General features: G+C 44.8%; 1 protein-coding gene across 1 annotated transcript; it reads right to left on the bottom strand.

Moving 5' to 3' along the window:
• Nucleotides 1-1,969: 1,969 nt before the first annotated feature.
• On the bottom strand, nucleotides 1,970-18,938 carry dnm3b (dynamin 3b). Its single transcript, XM_039671401.2, is given in 23 exon segments — nucleotides 1,970-2,091; nucleotides 2,094-2,107; nucleotides 5,045-5,218; nucleotides 6,350-6,588; nucleotides 6,777-6,941; nucleotides 7,055-7,166; nucleotides 7,285-7,394; nucleotides 7,882-7,995; nucleotides 10,710-10,718; nucleotides 11,317-11,368; nucleotides 11,501-11,571; nucleotides 11,663-11,749; nucleotides 11,839-11,977; nucleotides 12,109-12,176; nucleotides 12,264-12,399; nucleotides 13,165-13,307; nucleotides 13,403-13,563; nucleotides 13,900-13,998; nucleotides 14,497-14,700; nucleotides 14,945-15,094; nucleotides 15,177-15,250; nucleotides 18,149-18,378; nucleotides 18,684-18,938. Coding segments are annotated over 22 exon segments (2,508 nt in total). The 5' UTR covers nucleotides 18,310-18,378; nucleotides 18,684-18,938; the 3' UTR covers nucleotides 1,970-2,065.
• Between the last annotated feature and the right edge of the window lie 1,580 nt (nucleotides 18,939-20,518).

The following is a 20,518-nucleotide window of genomic DNA, read 5'->3' as shown; positions in this document are numbered from 1 at the left end:
GACATAAGAAAACTACATTTTACATAATTTTGTTTTTCTTTGTTTATGATGTCACCATACATCATATTTTCATGAAACCCTGCAACATACTCTACCTTGTCTGTGGACATCGCTCATTCCCGAGCCGGCGCTGGGTTAACTTATTTACGCTAGGCTAACTTATTTACGACAGCGCTAATGGACAATTCCGCTTCCCACCTGTCGGGCGACCGCAGAGGAAAAGCTACTTGGTGTCACTTTACCCTTATGAATGTATGTGTATGACCTCGTACATGTGACTTAAAGTAATGTGTGACTAATGACGGCCGAGATATGATGGAGCCATCCTCATGCTCCAGATCAGCCTCTGTGTGTGAGGGTCTAAAAGCTTCTTAAAGAAAGTTCAAACGGACAGTAATTACACACTGCAGGTTCTCATTTTATTGAATGTTCCTTAATACATATTATTTCATACATATAGAGGTACAGTACATCAAGCCATAATGGAGCATACAGAGAGCGAGAGCGAGTGGTTCTTCTCTCCCAGCTGGTTCCTGAAGAAGCCTTCATCTCAGCGTCTGAACGTGTTATATCATCGCTATAGTACACTCATAATGACCAGAGGCGTGTCTCGAGTCCTGTGTGACCTGAGTCCGTCTCAGCTTTCGGGATCACATCAGACCTATCACAAAGCTATCAACCGGCTTGAAGAAAAGACTTCTGGTTTCTGCAGCCGGCGGCGGATCTGCTGTTCTCTGCTCTCGCTTGTTCACGCCACAGATCAACTTACAAAAAGGCCATCGCCACCTTTTATCTCACAATTCTGACTTTATTACACGCAAGTGTCAGAATGGAGAGATGTAAACTCACAATTGTGAGATAAAAAGTCTTTTAAAATGTTTTATTCTGTGGCGGAAACGAGGTTTCTCAAGCTCTAAGATGGCCTCCGCTTGTTCAGCATGTGACCCTCAGTATACGGAAACCCAGCTTGAGTTCAGTCTCCGTCCCGTGTGTTTATACCAGGAGGACTAGTTTAAATGTCACTGACTCTACTGCATCACACACCATTACATCCGGTTAAACCATCTGATTCACACACCTACAGATAATATATCCACATATTCATGTTATTAATTAGAGATCATACATCAGCAGTTCCTGCACGCTTGACTTACATCCTTAACTAGTCCTCAAAGGAAGAGCTTTGCGTTGAAGTTACTGAACACGAGTAGAGTAGCAAATAAATCTCACTAACACAGGAACAGACTCAAAACTACGGCTGTGTTTATTGCAGAGTAATGTTGTGGTGAACTTTGGTTGAACATTTACATTATCTGTCATGAACTAGTATTGCAAGCAGGTGGCGCTATTCAAGAGGATGATCATAAAAGTGTTTGCAGACCTAAAGATGTGAGCATGTGTGTGTTCACACTCGTAGTTCGGTTCTGCTGCTTCTTTTGGTCCGGCGCTGCATTTAGTCTCGGTTCGCTTAGCGTCGTTTTTAACACCAAACCTCACGAACAGAGAAATCGCACCAGAGTAAGCTTTAATCGAACCAAACCTGCCAAGTGTGAACACACCGTAAAGTGAATCAAACATTAACATAACAACATTAACATAAAAAACAGCAATAATTTAAATGTCTACTATCAGAACATAAATATCACATAATCTTAAATTATTGTACACATTTATCATTAAATTCAGGCACACACACACTTCCCGGCTTATCCTAAGATATATCACTCACACACTATATGCACACACACACACAACACCCTGAAATAAACACGCATGCATGGCTGGGGAGGTCAGTGCCGTCGGGAAAGGGGATGATAACAGCAGGGAAGAAGAAGAGCCTGGATGAAGAAGACTAGTGTAGGAAAGAGACTCGGACTGAATCACAGGCACTGACACACAACACACGACGAGCACTGCTATCACAGACACCACGGCCACGGTCACGCCAGTGTGAAGGACACTAGATGGACAGCACATGCAGGAGACGCCGGTGGACGGATCACATGAGAATGGGCCTGGAACAGTACACTCGCTCCAGGAGCAAAGACTGCGGCCCCGGGGCCTCCTACGGCGGGACCTGTCGGGTGGGGGAGGGGGGGGACGCCGACTGGGTTAGAGGAGCAAGAGGAGGATGATGAGGGAGAGGAGGAGGGAGAGGAAGAGGAGGAAGAGGGAGGGAGAGGAGAAGGGAGAGGAGGTAGAGGAGGGAGAAGAGGAGGGAGAGGAGGAAGAGGAGGAAGAGGAGGGAGAGGGAGGAGGAAGAGGAGGAGGAGGGAGAGACAGAGGAGGGAGAAACAAAGGAGGAGGGAGAGGAAGAGGAGGAAGAGCGAGGGAGAGGAGGAAGAGGAGGAAAGCGAGGGAGAGGAAGAGGAGAAAGAGGGAGAGGAGGAAGAGGGGGGAGGAGGAGGAGGAAGAGGGAGAGGAAGAGGAGGAAGAGAGAGAGAGGAGGAAGAGGAGGAGGAGGGAGAGACAGAGGAGGGAGAAACAAAGGAGGAGGGAGAGGAAGAGGAGGAAGAGGAAGAGCGAGGGAGAGGAGGAAGAGGAGGAAGAGGAGGAAAGCGAGGGAGAGGAAGAGGAGAAAGAGGGAGAGGAGGAAGAGGGGGAGGAGGAGGAGGAAGAGGGAGAGGAAGAGGAGGAAGAGAGAGAGAGGAGGAAGAGGAGGAGGAGGGAGAGACAGAGGAGGGAGAAACAAAGGAGGAGGGAGAGGAAGAGGAGGAAGAGGAAGAGCGAGGGAGAGGAAGAGGAGAAAGAGGGAGAGGAGGAAGAGGAAGAGGAAGAGCGAGGGAGAGGAAGAGGAGAAAGAGGGAGAGGAGGAAGAGGAGGAGGAGGAAGAGGGAGAGGAAGAGGAGGAGTGAGAGAGAGGAGGAAGAGAGAGAGAGGAGGAAGAGAGAGGGAGAGGAGGAAGAAGAGACAGAGGAGGAGGGAGAGGAAGAGGAGGAAGGGGAGGGAGAGGAAGAGGAGAAAGAGGGAGATGAGGAAGAGGGAGAGAGAGGAAGAGGGAGGGGTGGGAGAGGAAGAAGAGGGAGGGGAAGAAGAGGAGGGAGAGAAGGGAGGAAGAGGGGGGAGAGTAAGAGGAGGAAGAGCGAGGGAGAGGAGGAAGAGGAGGAAGAGGAGAAAGAGGGAGAGGAGGAAGAGGAGGAAGAGGGGGGGGAGGGGGAGAGGAGGAAGAGGGGGTGGAAGAGGAGGAGGGAGAGAGAGGAGGAAGAGCGAGGGAGAGAAGGAAGAGGAGGAAGAGGGAGAGGAGGAAGAGGGGGAGGAGGAGGAGGGAGAGGAGGAAGAGGGAGGGGAGGGGGGGGTGGAAGAGGGGGTGGAAGAGGAGGAGGGGGAGAGAGGAGGAAGAGAGAGGAGGAGGAAGAGGAGAGAGAGCGAGGGAAAGGAGGAAGAGGAGGAAGGCGAGGGAGAGGAAGAGGAGAAAGAGGGAGAGGAGGAAGAGGGAGGAAGAGGGAGAGGAAGAGGAGGAGGGAGAGAGAGAGGAGGAAGAGGAGGGAGAGACAGAGGAGGAGGGAGAGGAAGAGGAGGAAGAGGGAGGAAGAGGAGGAAGGGGAGGGAGAGGAAGAGGAGAAAGAGGGAGAGGAGGAAGAGGGGGAGGAGGAGGGAGAGGAGGAAGAGGAAGAGGAGGAAGAGAGAGAGAGGAGGAAGAGTGAGGGAGAAAAGGAAGAGGAAGAGGAGAAAGAGGAAGAGGAGGAAGAGGGAAGGGAGGGAAAGGAGGGAGAGAGAGGAGGGAGAGGAGGAAGAGTGAGGGAGAAAAGGAAGAGGAGGAAGGGGAGGGAGAGGAAGAGGAGAAAGAGGGAGAGGACGAAGAGGAATAGGAAGAAGAGGAAGGTGGACAGCAGAAGCGTTGAGGAAGGGTTGATGGAATGGATGGAGGAGTAAGAGACAAAAAGACAGAGTTAGTGTCTGTAGAACTTTAAATGTGGAAAACACAGTCAGTCTGTTACTGTTGCACTAGCATGGAGATCACACGTAGATTTAGCCAATCTCGTAAAATCTGCAGTGTAGTGAACGAACGTAGCGCCTAACAAGGGCACGGAAATAGTAGAATTGCACTTGGCCGAATCCCATGTGTGATTTTTTTTTGTGACCTGCCGATACCGATTTTTGATGATTTCGATACGAACTATAATTGGCAGTATATACACACAAAAATGTAATTTTCTTCAACGCTAAATTTTATTTTCATAAAAAAACACAAGTAAAAAGTCAGTAATTAAGTAACTAATTGCTAGAAACAGCACAAATAAATGCTATTAAATAAACACGGCACAAAGTTTTTCAGGTGGGTCTAACAGTAGGTTATTATTCAGGTAACGAATACTATAAAAGTTAAAGTAAAATAACACTGGATGGTCTTCATTGTAAAAAAAATAATACAGATTAATATTTACAACTAAAGTTATGAAACTCTTTCAGTCAAGAGCAGCAAGTGGTGTTCTTTGTCTTTTGTTCTGGCATTTACATGACAGAGAGCAGCAGGAATATTAGGCTGCTGTCCCTTTAAGAGTGTATGCACGGATCCAATATACTGTTACACAACATGCGTTATCTTTCTCAACTATTTAATCTGTTGACACACAGATGGCACAGCTGCACTAGCATCGCACATAGATTTAGCCAATCTCGTAAACCTAGTGTAGTGAACGATCGTAGCTTCTAACAAGGGTACGAAAACAGGGTCTAGGGACAAGTATGTGGACACTGGTGTAACCAGACAAGAACGCTTGATTTCATGCATTGTTACGGATCGGAATTTGTCAAAACACAATTCATAAGGTAAGTATATAGTGGATGCTCAGATCTTCATACAACTAATTATTCTGGGGGCGGTAAAATTCTGACGTGGCTGGCAACTCTTTTCAAAAACGCTGGCAGGGAAAGATTATAAGCCAATGTACTGTACACTTGCAATGCTTTAGCATGTGTTTGTGTGAGGAAGGTTTTAATAAGATTAGAAACAGAAAAGAGGCAAGAGCTGTGAGAGAAAGCGGACATTCAAGGGCCTATTCTGCATTCAGACACAAGGTAAGGCGGTCGGCTCAGGTCTCACCTGGGAATGCTAGGTGGGGCCCTGTTGGGCCGACTGGGAACTTGTGGGCTGTCAGCGCTGTTATTCAAGGGCCCTAAAGGCCCTGGACGGGTCGGAGGCTGAGGGGCACCCCTACCGGCCGGCCTCTGGCCTGCAGACATCCTACGCGGAGCCGAGGGACTGGCCGGAGGAGACCTACAGAACAAGAGATGCCCACAGCTAAGGAGGACCAGAACAAATGTGCCTATAGCTGGAACTCCTCATTCTTTAGGTCAAACTGGACTTCTCTGCTTCTATCATGCGGCTTTCCCTGCTATCTATTGTCATCATCATTTTGACCCTGTCTGGGCTTCGTGGAGAGCGGGTCCTTCAACATTTGGATTTGCTCAAAAGAGGGGCATTAGTTTTAGAAATGTCAGAAATATTAATTTATTTTATTGCTTGATATCAGAGTATTTAACGGTTGATCACTACAATTCTGCTTTGGACATGTTAGCCCTTAGGAGAGAAATCTCCTAAGTACATCTCCTTGGTACACCACTGAGCTCAGGGCTCTTAAGGCGAAAATCAGACAGCTTGAACACCAATAACTGTCCATAAGCTAATGTATGATGATTTTTTATGTCAATATGCTGAAGCACTCCAAACAGCAAGAACAGAGTACTACTCGTCTGTCATTAGGGACGGTGCCGCAAATCCAAACAAGATTTTTCAGACGGTCAACAAACTTCTTGCACCAATCAAGCCATCAATCTGTTCCTCTGTGCAGGAGTGTAATAAATATTATATTTATGGAAAACATATTAAGCATCTACAAGTCTATCAGTCTACTACCTTGCTCTGCAATTCCTGAGACCTATCCAATTATCTTTCCTAAATCTCCATTCTCCAACTTAAACATGGTCACTTCTGTTGATTATATTTCAAAATTGGTGATGGCAATGAATAGTACCCTTGGCTTGACCCTATCCCAGCATCTGTTCTTAAGGGGTGTCTCTCTTCAACTAGTCCCCTCACCTGTAGCATTGTGAACCCCTCTCTTACAACTGGTATTGTTCCAAAAGTCCTAAAGGTTGCAGCCATTACACCAGTCCTTAAAAAGCCTGGATGTGATAAGTCTGACCTATCAGGCCTATCTCAAACCTCCCCTTTCTTTCCAAGGTTTTGTGACACAACTCCACATACGTATTCTCTCGCATGTTCACAGTCCTTTGTGGTTGAGGCACAGGCAAAGACGACCCCAGGGCACCCCTTTTGACTCTTGAACATTAAAGAGCCGTTTTCTCATCCACGATTGAAGCCTATCAGACTGTGAGCGCGAGTTACCTCCGAGAGCCGCCCTGCCCGGCCTGCAGCCAGGAGCTGTCCACGGGAGGCGGCAGCGGGGTGGTGATGGTGGAGGTGGAGATATCCCCGATGATGCCCAGCGCCTCCTTCAGGGCATGGTGTGTGCGCAGCACCTCTTCCCTGCGCTGGACCTGCTCCTGAGACTCGTCCATCAGGGAGTTCTGGTCTCCGGCCGAGTACAGCTGGGCCAGAAGGTCTGCGTTGATGAAGTCTTTCACCTGAGGAAGAAGAGCATGCTGTTCACCATATTATCATGCAAATACAGCACACTCAGGGGTTATGCTCTTATTCCAACACGCGAGTGTATCAAGCACACTTTCCAAGAGCCAACTCTTTCTGATTAACAATGTTGAGGCAATTCTGGGAATGAGGCTCCAAAACCATCAGGAATCCAAGTGTTGCTTACATTATTGATCATGAGATGCATGATGGTCTTGGGCATGAGGTCCCGGATGCACTTGTTGACGATGGCCATGTAGGAGTCCACCAGGTTGCGGATGGTCTCCACCTTCCTCTCCAGCTGAGGATCCATGGAGAAGTTCTCCGACTGACCAGAACTATCGCTCTCCACCTGGCAGGAAGAGCCAAGGGACACAAAGTGACCAACATATCGTGACCTCAGATTCTGAGGCGTATCTCAGTAAGTGACATTAAGTCATGTCTCAGACATGAGCCGTTACGCACCACGGCCCTCTCTGGATAGACTCCGGCCCGCAGGAGCGACGCCCTCCAGCTGTCCACCTCCTCCAGGGTGTCGCAGGCCAGCTCCAGGAAACGACTGTCCTTAAAGACGTTCCTGAGGGAAAACAAGCCTTCGAAAATGAAAACCTTGAAATTTCTTGAGTCTAACATGCTAAGGTAAATTCATGACTGCATTTATTGTGCTTCAAGTCATTTATTACATAGGCACTCACCGCTGCTCTGTGTTGAAGATGGCGAACATGTGCTTGCTGGACATGAAGCTCTTCTCCACGTCTCTGACCTTCAGATTGTCCAAGGGCAGCATGTACTTCTTCTCCTTCTCCTGTGGGATCAGCAGCAGTGTTTGATACTCACTCCTGGTGTCATCACACTCTCTTTATAAACTCAAGCAACTACTGCAACGGCTTCTGGGAATGAACTATCGCTGTGAAATCTGACTATATTATGACAAATTGGGAGGGAAATACAGGTAAGTTGGAAAAAAAGAAATATATTTAATATAAAAACAGAATTATTTGTGAAAGTGTCTAACAGTTCAAATGACACTCGAAGGTTGAACTGTTTGCAAATGTGTAAGTGTGTCAACACTGACTAGACCAATGGCGTGGGTTTGGGGGCGGGGCTATATGTTTGCCTGGCCAATGGCTGACAGGGGGAAGCCAGTGAGTATTTTAGCAGTTCTGATTGGTGGAAATGACACACAGCTTTAATGATCTAACTGTTTCTATAGAGTATGTGCCGGTCTGCTTTTTCACATCAACTGGTGATGCAGAAGACGATATGTCCCTCATCAGGACGAAAGCGCTCACCTCGTCGTCTTTGAACCAGGACAGGCTCTCGGCGGTCAGCACAAACCAGTACTCCTTCGCTCCGCCCTTCATGATGCTGATGTTATTGATGGTCAACCAGCCCTTCCGGATGACCTGACGGAGGAAACGAGACGAGTCACATCGCAAACTCGGCGACATGCAGAAACACTGATCAACACACACACTCACGACACTGATCAATGCAAAGTGTGGACGAGTAAAGTCTAGGCACGTCTAAAGGTGCGTGTGAAATAAGATGTGTAAAATACTTGTCTAAGCCGTTAGTATTGTAGAAATAGAGAATAGAGTATGAGAGAACCGGGGCCGACGGTCTCGTGTCTCCACCTACTGGTGTAGTGTGTTACTACAGAAAGCATTCATAAACACAACACTGACCAGCTCTGGCAGATCCGCAGTGATACGATTAAAGAGCCAAAGCCAAAGTCACTATATGGGGGAATCAACTGGAATGCAGTCTCGCCCAATCAGCATCCAGGATTACAGCTGACTTTCATTACTGTATTTCATTAATGGTAGGTATTTCCAGCAGAATCTGAGTGAATGCGGTCTCAGGCATGCATCTGACGTGTCTCTGAGACACACGAGACATCAGTGAGCATGAGCGAGTGCAGTGCTCGAGGACAGTGCTTTCAGGAAGTGTTCAGAGCCCGTCACATTCCCATTCATCTACACTCAGCTACACATAATGGCCAAATCTATTAAAGAAACGACATATTTCATTGCATAAGTATTCAGACCCTCAGCTGAAGCACCTTCGGCAGCGATTGCCATCCTCAAGGCCTGCTCACACCGGGACGAATTTCGCCAACGTTTAACGCCTCGTGACTAAACAAAGGGCGCCAATGTGAGTGTGCACGTCGACGAGTAAAAGCGCCATCTTTTAAAGGGTTAGTTCACCCAAAAATGAAAATTCTGTCAGTATTTACTCACCCTCATGTTGTTCAACCCCGTAAGACCTTCGTTAATCTTCAGAACACAAATTAAGATATTTAAGATATTAAGATCGCTCCTGCATACAGTCCATAGGCTTCTTGAGGGAATGACTCGAAAAGTCATTAAAGACATCGTTAAAATAGTCCGAGTGACTACAGCGGCTCAATATTAACTTTATCAAACGACGAGAACACTTTTTGTGCGCAAAAACAAACAAAAATGACGACTTTATTTCAACTATTCGTTTATTTCTCCCTCTGCGCGAGTCAGGTTACTAGTTTAATAGCGTAAGCTTCTGTTATTGTACGTCACATGCATCACACACATGACCAGCGTCGGCCAATAGTGAGCCTTCGTGTGACGTAGCTCTACGCAATCACACTACGTTAACTGACTACAGGCCCATGGAGAAGGAAGTGAATAGTTGAAATAAAGTCGCTATTTTTGTTTGTTTTGGCGCACAAAAAGTGTTCTCGTCGTTTGATAAAGTTAAGATTGAGCCGCTGTAGTCACTTCGACTATTTTAACGATGTCTTTAATGACTTTTCGAGTCATTCCCTCAAGAAGCCTATGGACTAGTATGCAGGAGCGATCTTAATATCTTAAATAAAAATCTTGATGTGTTATTGCAGAGCAAATGGGCGCCATCTAATGTCAGGGAATGAGTTAGCATGTTCACTCGGCTCATCGTCAGCGAAAATCGCTTGGGTGCGAACACAAAAAACGCGTTGAAAAACGCTGGAGAAGTATGATATTCGTCCCGGTTTGACGCCACAAGTTTTGAACATCAGCTGGTTTTCTCAGGCTCTGTCCGGTTGGATGACGTGATTTCCAGACCTCTCCACAAATGTTTGATTGAGACAGTCTTGCGTGTCGGATTTTATACTCCAATCAGAGTGTAGAAACTTCTGAAAGATTACCCAGAGCTGACAGTGCCACAGCAGAGGGTCTGAACGCAATCTTTCGGGGTTTATGGGGTATGGAGTGTAGATGTGGAACTACATGTTCTCTCTGACGCATGCAGACATTCTTCACCTCCAGTGCAGTTACTATCACACACACACAAGAACCCGATGCTTACAATGATGCCCGAGGCTGGAGGAGACGAGGCCTGAAGAGACACACACACACACACATGCTCCGTAACCTGGACCCATTACAGCATCGCTTACGTCTCATCACTGCAACCAATCGCCAACTTCACCACACTACACTAAAGCTTAAAGAGGACCGACTGAGAACTGGCACAGCTGATCCTGAAATATGAAATATTTCACACATGAATGGGCCGGTATGACCCCTGTGCCGCTCCACCAGGGGAAAACACTTCTCTTTAAGTTCACTGTAAAGCTGGAAACCACTGGAAATAACATTAACGTCAGATAATGAGCTAAAAGGAACCAAATCATGCTGTTTCTTCGCAATTATTGGTGAAATTTATCAGCAACTTCTGAGTGAAATTGTATCAAAGTAAATCATACACCAATTTTTGAGGATTTCTGGTTCATTGGGAATCTGAGGGAGATCTAGTTTATTGATTAATGGCAAACACTTTTATCTGCGTGACAGCCCTTTAGTTCTACAAATGTGTTTTTATACAGCCCACAATCATTGTGTGATGTCAGGTCTACGCATCAAAGCAGCTTCACCGTACCAATCAAAACATAATATCAATCAGAGCTCAGCATCGTGTCAGAGAGAGAGCCATGGGAACGGCAATAGGAAATATGACACACAAAGGTGACACGTCACGCTAAATTAAAGTGATGAGGACACACACAGGACCTGAGTGAGAACCCCAGAGGAGTTCGTCTCTCTCATCACACACAGTCTACGACACACACACACGGCAGAAACAACACGGTCGCTCTTACCTGGAGCTCCTGAGGGAAAAGACAGCAGCTCGTCATGCAGGAGGGAGGTGAAGAAAACATGACACGTGTTTTTCAGAACAGAAACACACACACTTAAAATGTCCATCACATGATCAAAACTGAAGGACATTTATCCTGCAGTGGATAAATGAAGGTAATAGAAGCAGAGCAGAAAGAAAGTCAAAGCACGTCAAACAGCAACAAAAAAACTACGTTCTGTCATGACAACTCTGTGTTTGATGTGTTTGCTCTTGGGAAAATATGGTATTACTGCTGCGGTGCAGGACTTGCTAATGCCAATACATACACGCCACGCTGCTGTGAGCAAGTAGACATGCTGCTTCTGTACAATATAGCTTACATTTTTACCCACAGCCTTACCAGTAGCATATCTATACAGGTGGAGCTGGGGAAGGTGGAGGGTTTCTGAACGCAAATGCCGACCCGAGTATTTGAAAGTTAAGTAGCAAGCTCATTAGGAGCCAATCAGCTGTGCCCTATAGAGAATGATGTGATTGCAAGCTGAGTGAGTTACGGACATGTCAGCCTGAGTTTCATGACAGAACTTTGAATATGGCCTTCACAAATGCACATTTTGGACACCGACCTGGTTTCCAGCAGAACTCTTCTTGTTTGCTTGGTTACTTCGCTGCTGAGCACTGATTGAGAGACAAAGCAATGGTGAATATGACATGCAGACGAAACATTACATATCTAATACATATGTTTATGCAATCAGAACGTGTCGAAGCATGTGCTCAGGCAACATTTTCTACTAGAGTTGTACATACTTTGCAAAGCCAATGAAGTCCTCATGGTTGGTGTTAATGTACGCCAATTGAACGTCAATCAGCAGCAAAACCTGCAGAGACGTACAGATGCACATACAGTGTCTGCACAGAGCCGAAATCTCATTACAGAGCCAAAATCTCAGATATCCAGGCATACCGTACCTGCTCTTTGGCTTTGCTCTCTCTGTCACGGATATGAGTTGTGACAATGCGCTCTGTCTCCTCTCGCAGAGTTGGGAAAGAATCCAGCTGAATATGCAGAAAATAAACAATACAATAATAATTAAACCTGGATGCTGATTGGTCAGTGCAGATGTGTTTTATTCAGACTTGTTTACCTTATTGGAGCACTGACGGACTGTGTTGATCAGCTCCTGAACCACCAGGTCAATACATTTAATACACGGCTGCTTTATCTTCACAACCTGCTTCTTCACAATCGCCTCAAAGGCCATGTCCGGAGTGAACAAACCCGTCCTGCGTCACAAACGAGCACCACAAGGCCCTCACTTATAATACACATCTGATCATAAAACCCATGGATCTACAATAACCTAAAGAGGATTTGTGACACACTCTCAATCAACATATGAACGAGTAAAACTCACCTGATGCCATGAATGTTCTTGATGGCGTAGCTGATTTCACGACGCATTTCCTTCTCATCGCACTCCATCTGCGTCACGAAACACAAGAACACTTTGGATGAAGAAGTAAGAAAATGCGAAATGGTAACGTGTAGAGTGTGTGTGCCGACACCTGCCTTGACCAGCTCAAAGGGGAAGCGCTCGTGGAAGATGCGGTTGATCTTGGCTCCACCCGACAGCTCGACGGTGTCCACCTGATCGCCAGAGCCTTCGATGCGCTTCTCAAAGTCCACCGAGAACTGCTGAACCATCCTGTCGCAAACACAAAAAGACATCTGCAGTTTCCCGACATACAGGTGTGTGTGTGTGTGGTCTGTTCATAGAGCCGCTCTGCTGTGACTGAACTGGCTCGCTAATAAACATTCATGCAAAGACCAACTTGGAGTATTTTGTTTGAATATAACTCGAATTATGAAAGGAAATGGATACTGGCAAGTAAAGCTAAATGAAGAAAAAACTGGCGATCCTGTTTTCGAGACGTACTCCCTCAGCCATACAGGACAGTGATGACCGTCCAGTTCAACTCTAAACTTCAGTTGTACAGCATCTGTCATGTGATTCAGGTTCACAAGTTAAGAGGCAAGAGTGCTTTATGTACATCTTGACTAGAACACATCGTGAACTTGTATGAGACACACTTTGAGTTATGCATAGAGTCGAGAGTCGAGTCGTGAGAGGCGGGTGGAGTCGAGAGTCGAGCCGTGAGAGGCGGGTGGAGTCGAGAGTCGAGCCGTGAGAGGCGGGCGGAGTCGAGAGTCGAGCCGTGAGAGGCGGGCGGAGTCGAGAGTCGAGCCGTGAGAGGCGGGTGGAGTCGAGAGTCGAGCCGTGAGAGGCGGGTGGAGTCGAGAGTCGAGCTGTGAGAGGCGGGTGGAGTCGAGAGTTGAGCCGTGAGAGGCGGGTGGAGTCGAGAGTCGAGCCGTGAGAGGCGGGTGGAGTCGAGAGTCGAGCTGTGAGAGGCGGGTGGAGTCGAGAGTCGAGCTGTGAGAGGCGGGCGGAGTCGAGAGTAGAGGCACTCACTGCAGAAGGGCTTTGGTCTTGCGTGAGGGGTCGTCGGGCCGGTAGTGACGGTACTCCTCCGCCTCTTTGTCCAGCGCCAGCAGCTGCGACTGCAGTTTACTTCGGAAGGCCGGCAGAGTGTCCCGGATGTGGTTGGTCAGTTGCTGTAAATTACAAATCAAACCGTGATCTAATTCAGAGCAGTTCTTTAGTATCTGGAGTCAAATGACAGAGCTTGATTGACTGACCGCAGCTGTACCTGATTGAGGACCTTCTGCAGGTATGGCGTTCCCATGATGTCCGCCAGGTGCCTGTAGGACGGATGAGAGAGGAAGAACTTCCTCTCCGCTGCCATAGCCGTTTTGATGTCCTTCTTCCCATCGATGTCTTTCTGACTGCGGTTCACCACCCCAATATAACCTGGAGATCGAGCATCAGACACCGTTACTCAGGCATTTGAAAAGAACAAACGTGGGTGAATCTAATAGTCACACCGCAGTTGTTTTAGCACACTTAATCCAGACTAAACTGGAGAGTGGACGTTTTTGGGCTGAATACATACAAGCGTTTAGAGAATTCACCCCAGAAAGAAACGGTGAGGTTGTGGGATGTCGTTCTATAGAGGCGTTTTCGGGCCTATAAGCGGCCCAACAGTGGAAACACATGTCGAGTTTGGGCTCGGTGCTTGAGATCCGAGGCTATTGGCCCCACCCGGAAAAAGGTAAGACATTAGACGGGAAGAAAGGTGGTTCTTACCCCTGCGTAGTGGCAGAAGCTTGTTCTCCAGAACGTCTCGAGCGTCCGTCCCTTCATCCATCAGATCTAGTTTCGTGATCACACCGATCGTCCTCTGGCCTGTAAAGACGCACAATCAAGAGATCACATGACTCCTGTGTTGACCAGCAGACAGCCGTACTAAACCACTGTACTGTGGTTACGGATCTTTGTAACAGGTATTAATGCCCCTGTCTTACCAGTAAACCACACAACAACCCTTCATCTTATTGGTTTAAACAAAAGGAATTCATTTGCAATTTTATAAAACCACTGTCAGGATTTACTAAGATTTACAGGGTTATTGTTGCGACTGACCTCATTGTGATGCCTTTGTAGGAGTTTCCCTTTCAGAGTGTACATTTATGAGAGGAGAGTATGTAAATAAATCTTAAAATGTGATTTACTAAGGTTTCGTGGTATCTGTGCCATTACTTATCGCCCAGAGAAAGCATGTCTGAACCCATTTAGAGCTTGACTTGATAGTTGCTGTAAGAGGGGGAACCGCAGAGAACAGTGTGAGGCCCGTGTCGGAGTTGGCCAGGTCAGTGTGTGTGTGTGTGTGTGTGTCTCACACACCCTGCGGGTCGAGGTCTTTGGCCAGTTTGAGCGCGTCGGAGTTGGCCAGGTCAGTGTTGGCCGGGGTGACGGCCAGGATTAGGCAGCTCTCTCGGGAAATGAACTGCATGATCATGTCTCGGATCTGCTGCTCGATGTCCACCGGCTGGTCGCCCACCGGCACTTTAGTGATGCCAGGCAGGTCAATGAGGGTCAGATTCAGCACTGCACAGAGAGGAGAGGACAGATGCAGCGAGGAAGAGGCGTGCACAGCAGACCAAATTAAACAATTTAATCACATGTCTTGGAGTATTATGCATCGAATCATGACATGAGGGCATCGTTACACCCCTAGTTGTGTTATATTTTATGTGAAATCCAAATCTTGAACCCAAAAGGCTGTTTCTGAAATGCGAGCGCACAGGCCTGCACGGAGAGTGCATGTGTGTTTATGAGTACGCTCCAGTACCGTGTGGGGAAAACACCCTCAGGTTGATGGGAATGGGGGAAATGCCCTTATTGGCCCCAGTGACGCGGTCCGTCTCGGCCTCGATCTCCTGCCGGACCTCATCGAAATCCGTGAACTTCTTCCCTTTGCAGTGCAGGAACTCAGCCCACTCTGTAGAGCCAGGACGACACAGACACAGGCATGTTAATGGCCCTCGGCCCGAGACACTGAGTAAAGTGGAGCTGGGCGTCACCTGTGTTGGAGTTGACGAGCTGCAGAACCAGAGGCCGGCGGGTGACGATGCCAGATCCACGAGGAAGGAAATCCCTGAAACACAGAACCGTGTCACTGACTATAAGAGTCATTCATACTCTACTGTCGCAGGGGTAACCCAGCGGCCGGCTAATACTGACGCCCATAGTAATGGGACCAGAAAGGAGCCCACGGTCGAGCTGTTTATGACACCGTTTGCCATAATTTAACCCTCCGTCATCTGTCCAGTATCCAACGGCTGACATCTTATATCAGTGACAGGCAGGTGTGTGTCTGTATTAACAAACTAAAGTCCCATGCTGCCTCAGTTTCCAGAGGCGTACCCCAGGGTTCACTCCTCGGACCTCTCCTATTCCTGATTTACACCTAGTTGAGCCCAAATTATCACTCAGGTTAGGCCTTCATGTACTGATACACAACGTGGGAGTGATTTTCAGTGTTATTGCCCACATAAATCACCATGTAACGTTCTTTTTATCGTTTCATGATCGCGATCTTGATTCAAACACCCACATGATCTTATTCCTAAATGACAGCGGTTCATCTCTGTCTATTAAACCTTTGACAAGCCGGATCACAGGAACTTTTGAGATCTGTGTTCGCTGTGCGGAGCCGCTGTCATGTATCGTATGAAACCGTTTTTTCAAGCACACAGTACCAATAATTCAGATTATTAAGTACTGAGATAAAAGTTTATAGTTTATACTAGTTATAGGATATAAACACAGATGTAATAGAGTAAATCCCCTTTTGAAAGTAACTCTAATAAGTGGTTAATAACGATTTTCTCATTACAGAGTTCCACCAGTAGGTGGCGGCACATTTTTGAACGATCATTGTTTCATCCAGTAATTAATCACTCATTGAATAATTTATTAAAAAACAATTTAAAAAATAAATAAACAATAATAATTCCAATTAATTTAATATTTTAAAATGCACTACAGCAATTTCTACGGAGGCGTATTGCATTCACTTGAAGAAAAAAAATCTACTCTGTTTTTCTGAATTAATGAGTTAATTTTTCATGAGAAAAAAAGTTTTTCTCTGTTTTTCTGAATTAATGAGTTAATTTTTCATTAGAAAATATTTTTTCTCTGTTTTTCTGAATTAATGAGTTAATTTTTCATTAGAAAATATTTTTTTCATCTGTTTTTCTGAATTAATGAGTTAATTTTTCGTGAGAAAAAAAGTTTTTGCTGTTTTTTCTGAATTAACTCGTTAATTCAGAAAAACAGAGCAAAAAAAAAAAATCCATGAAAAATTAACTCATTAATTCAGAAAAACAGAGAATTTTTTTTTCTCATGAAAAATTAACTCATTAATTCAGAAAAACAGAGCAATTTTTTTTTCTCATGAAAAATTAACTCATTAATTCAGAAAAACAGAGTAGATTTTTTTTCTTCAAGTGAATGCAATACGCCTCCGTAAATTTCATCTTATTTTAGACAGAAAGAAATTGTGATTGTCAGTTTCTACCGAATCTCGCAGCTCTATTAGTGCAGATAAAGCTCCATCAGGTAGGGCTCGAGAGCACACACACTTCCTGCCGAAGGGCCCTTTGTTTTGGTGGTGGTGTTTTTTTTATCTTCTTCAATAAATCAATGCTATTGGTCACCCTTTAATTCTCTGTCTGTTTTAAAAATATTTAGCCAATGAAAAATCTTCAAAAGAGTTTGTGTAAATCGTGTTCGATCCTCAAACTGTCAGTAAAGCTGATAACAAATCATCTGAAGCCCCGCAGTGAAGGTTTGCAAGGGTAAACAAAGAGCTTGTTGTTTGAATAAAGTACTAAACACGTTGTCTATGAAAAGCTCATATTACTGTATCTTTATTTGATGCCTGACTAAGCCATCTAGTCATAGACAATAGGCTACATAGCCTACACTTAAATAGCCTGTGCACACAGTAACCTTTAAATTTTTATAAAATAAGATTTTGACCAAATGTATTTTACACCAGGAAAAACTGAACGCCTTTATATAGCTATAACAATCTCGTTGGTAAGCTGATGAAGATGTACTGATGCCGCCGCCGCCGTTTCCGTCAGAGGATCATTAGCACAGGTGCGCCCCCGCGCTGTTCGTACTGGAACTGCACCAAGCACGAGTGATCCTCGTCACCTACCCAACATATACCTCTAAGAAATTTGTTCTTTGATTTATGATTGCTGATACACTTAATTCATTAACATTTAATCATGTTATGGTAATAATATTAAATTATGGTTAATTAATATGCACATATTTGCTATCGAGCTAATTTTTTTAATTTATTGATCCAAAATAAGCAAAAACAGTAATATTGTGATTAATATTTTTACAATTTAAAATAACTGTTTTCTATTTGAATATATTTTAAAATGTCATTTATTTCAGTGGTCAAAGCTGAATGGTCAGCATCTTTACTCCAGCTCAGTCCTCTTCAGTGTCACATGACCCTTCAGAAATGCTTTTCACGGCAAACGTACTTTCACACTATTATATTTTTTTTCTTTGCTGGCTTATTTTATGGAAAGTGTAGTGCATAAGAGATCTTCCACACAAACAACCTTCTTCAGTTCACGCACATGCCCCTAAAAAGCTCTTTGCAGGATATGTATACTATAGCAACTAATGTAATAAATATAGTCATGTGACAGTCATTAAGTGTGCACTGTGCACCCTCCATTACGAAAATTAACCTTGGTTTTATTATAGTAAAAGTGTAGTAACCATAGTTTTTTTTAGCAGATTTCTTACCATTGGTATAACCTGAGTTTTACAACAAATACCATGATTAATTTGTAGTTTAATTAGAATAACCATGTTTTTTTTTTGTTTGTTTTTTTGTAAAACTATGGTTAATTTGTAGTTTAACTGTAATAACCATGTATTTTGGTTGTATTTTCTGTAATACCATGGTTAATTTTCGTAATGTCTGTGTTGGAGTATGTCCATCACCCTCACTCACTTCCCCACGAAGTTCTCGAGCACGGAGCTCTTCCCGGCGCTCTGGCCGCCCACCACCGCGATCTGCGGCAGGTCCAGGTTACAGCTCTGCCCGATGGAGCTGAAGGCGTCCTGGAGCCGGTTCACCAGCGGGATCAGGTCCTCCATGCCCCGGTTCCCCATGATGATGATGAGGAGGAGGAAGATGCGGCAGAGTCTGAGCTAGAAGAGGAGGAGGACACGCGTATCCAGCTATAGACACACACACACACACACACACACACACACAAACATTGCGCAACTGTTTCTGTCCGCGAGCACAGATTGTCAAGGGCACAGCAGAACCACAGAATGATAATATAGAGTATTAAACGCGTTATAAGGGATGCAGGCCTAGATGCATTATACTGATGACATAAGGGGTGAAGATGCATTTAAACCGAGAATAATAAGGCATGTGCATTCATTCATGAGGGATGCTCTATATTTACACGGATGACATTAGGATGTTATGATTTAATACGTCATCGACGGCCTCGCTGCAGGGAAAGACTTACCGTTATCCTGCTCCACCTGAGCCGCCTTAGAGCCGCAACAGCCTAATCCTGACACGAACACACACGCGAGCTGTTGTCGCAGATCGGAAAACACACATCTGTATGTCGCGCTATTTCATCCTGTTGTCTTTCTCTCCGAAGATAAATTAATCGCCCCGCAACGCAGCCGCACTCATTACGATGCACTTGGCGCAGGACGCGACCAATCAGCGGCCAATCACAATCACGTGCTCATGAATATTAATCGAGTCCGGCTGCAGTCGCGCGCTCTGTTTACTGGAGCTCTTGGTCACGAAACATCATTAATATTCATAGCCCAAGCCTTCACTCCAGGGGGAGCCGCTAATTGGTCAGATCTCTAACCAATGTCTTGCCTGTCAACCAATCGGTGAGGAGAACGTGCCGTCACGCGCTTAATATTCATGAGCAAATCCTCCTCCGCCATAGTGGACTGACACCGAGAAATCATCAACCTGTCAGCTAGAACACACACACACACACACACACACACACACACTGGACCAACGGCGACTGGTTTTCTCATATACTGAGGGTTATCCCCAACACTGCTTGTTTATGCGTCGACCATCCGTTCGCCTGTACATTTCCAGCAGCCAATAGATATCATTACATGTATGAAATCATAATTTACATTAATAATGCAGCCCGCAGAGAAGGGGCATCTGTGATTGAAACACCAGGGGCCCGTTTCAATAAGGAGGCTCAACCAACTCTGAGTTAAAGCTTGAACTCTGAGTTGACTTACCCTGAGATGGGAAACTCTGAGTTTTCGGTTACAGAACAGCTGAAATGAGTTAGTTCAATCAACTCTGAGTTGACTGACTCTGAGTTAAGTGCATGCACCACAACTATAAAAAGCCATTATCAATGGAGCGCAGATATTATGAGTCACCATGGCAACAGCGCCAGACAAAAAGAGGTGTTAGGTGTAATTAATTAACAAGTGATCTAAATAATGTAATTTAATTAAGGGGGTTACTCTTAATTCTTCTGTAATTTAAAATAAAATATGATGCAATTATATTAAAAAAGCTACTGCATAAACTATAGAACAATTCAGTATAAAACAATAGTGCATTTAACATACATTTTTAAAAGTTATATGTTTTATGTAACCTTCTCCCTCTACACACTTTGATCAATTCAAGAATAATTCATGCAATTGTATATTGTTAATCTGAAAGAATTAAAAGTGCTGTTTCTTGTCTCTTCTCTTTGTGTTAATCAAGTAGTTGAGGTTGATATAGGATTTAGTAATATGTAGACCAATACTTAGAGATAGTAAGTATTACATTAATCTAACTACACTGTTTAAGATGTCATTTGTGGTTAATAATTCATAACTATTTTACAGTAACTTACTGTTATAATATCAGAGGTGAAACTGGAAGAATGTTATTCAACCTAAAGTAGGCTACTATTACTTTGATACATTTTTACTTAAGTAAAAATACCAGTCTAAAAATCTAAAAAGTAAAAAGTAGTTAATTTAAAACAGTAAAAGTTGCTGAGTAACTTGTTTAACAGTGGGGGTGGTGTGCGGGACTCCCCCATGTGGGGTATGAGAGTTTCACAGTATAAGAACCGTCTCAGAAAATATCACGGTTTATGGTATTAAACAATTATTAAATATATAAACAGCATTATTAAATTACGGTTATTATTATTATCATCAGTTAAAATGAAAATGAGTTAAATAAATTAAACATTTGTTCAATAAAACATATGTAATCAACTAACTTCAATAATTGATTATGAATAAGATTAACGTCTTATTTTTATCATTAATAACTTATTAAATTATGTTTGAAAAA

The sequence above is a fragment of the Pimephales promelas genome, chromosome 5 (assembly GCF_988280905.1).
Source record: "Pimephales promelas chromosome 5, fPimPro1.hap1.1, whole genome shotgun sequence".
NCBI lineage: Eukaryota > Metazoa > Chordata > Actinopteri > Cypriniformes > Leuciscidae > Pimephales > Pimephales promelas.
Note: the sequence above shows the minus strand (reverse complement) of the source record. Positions and strands in the feature narration are given on the sequence as shown.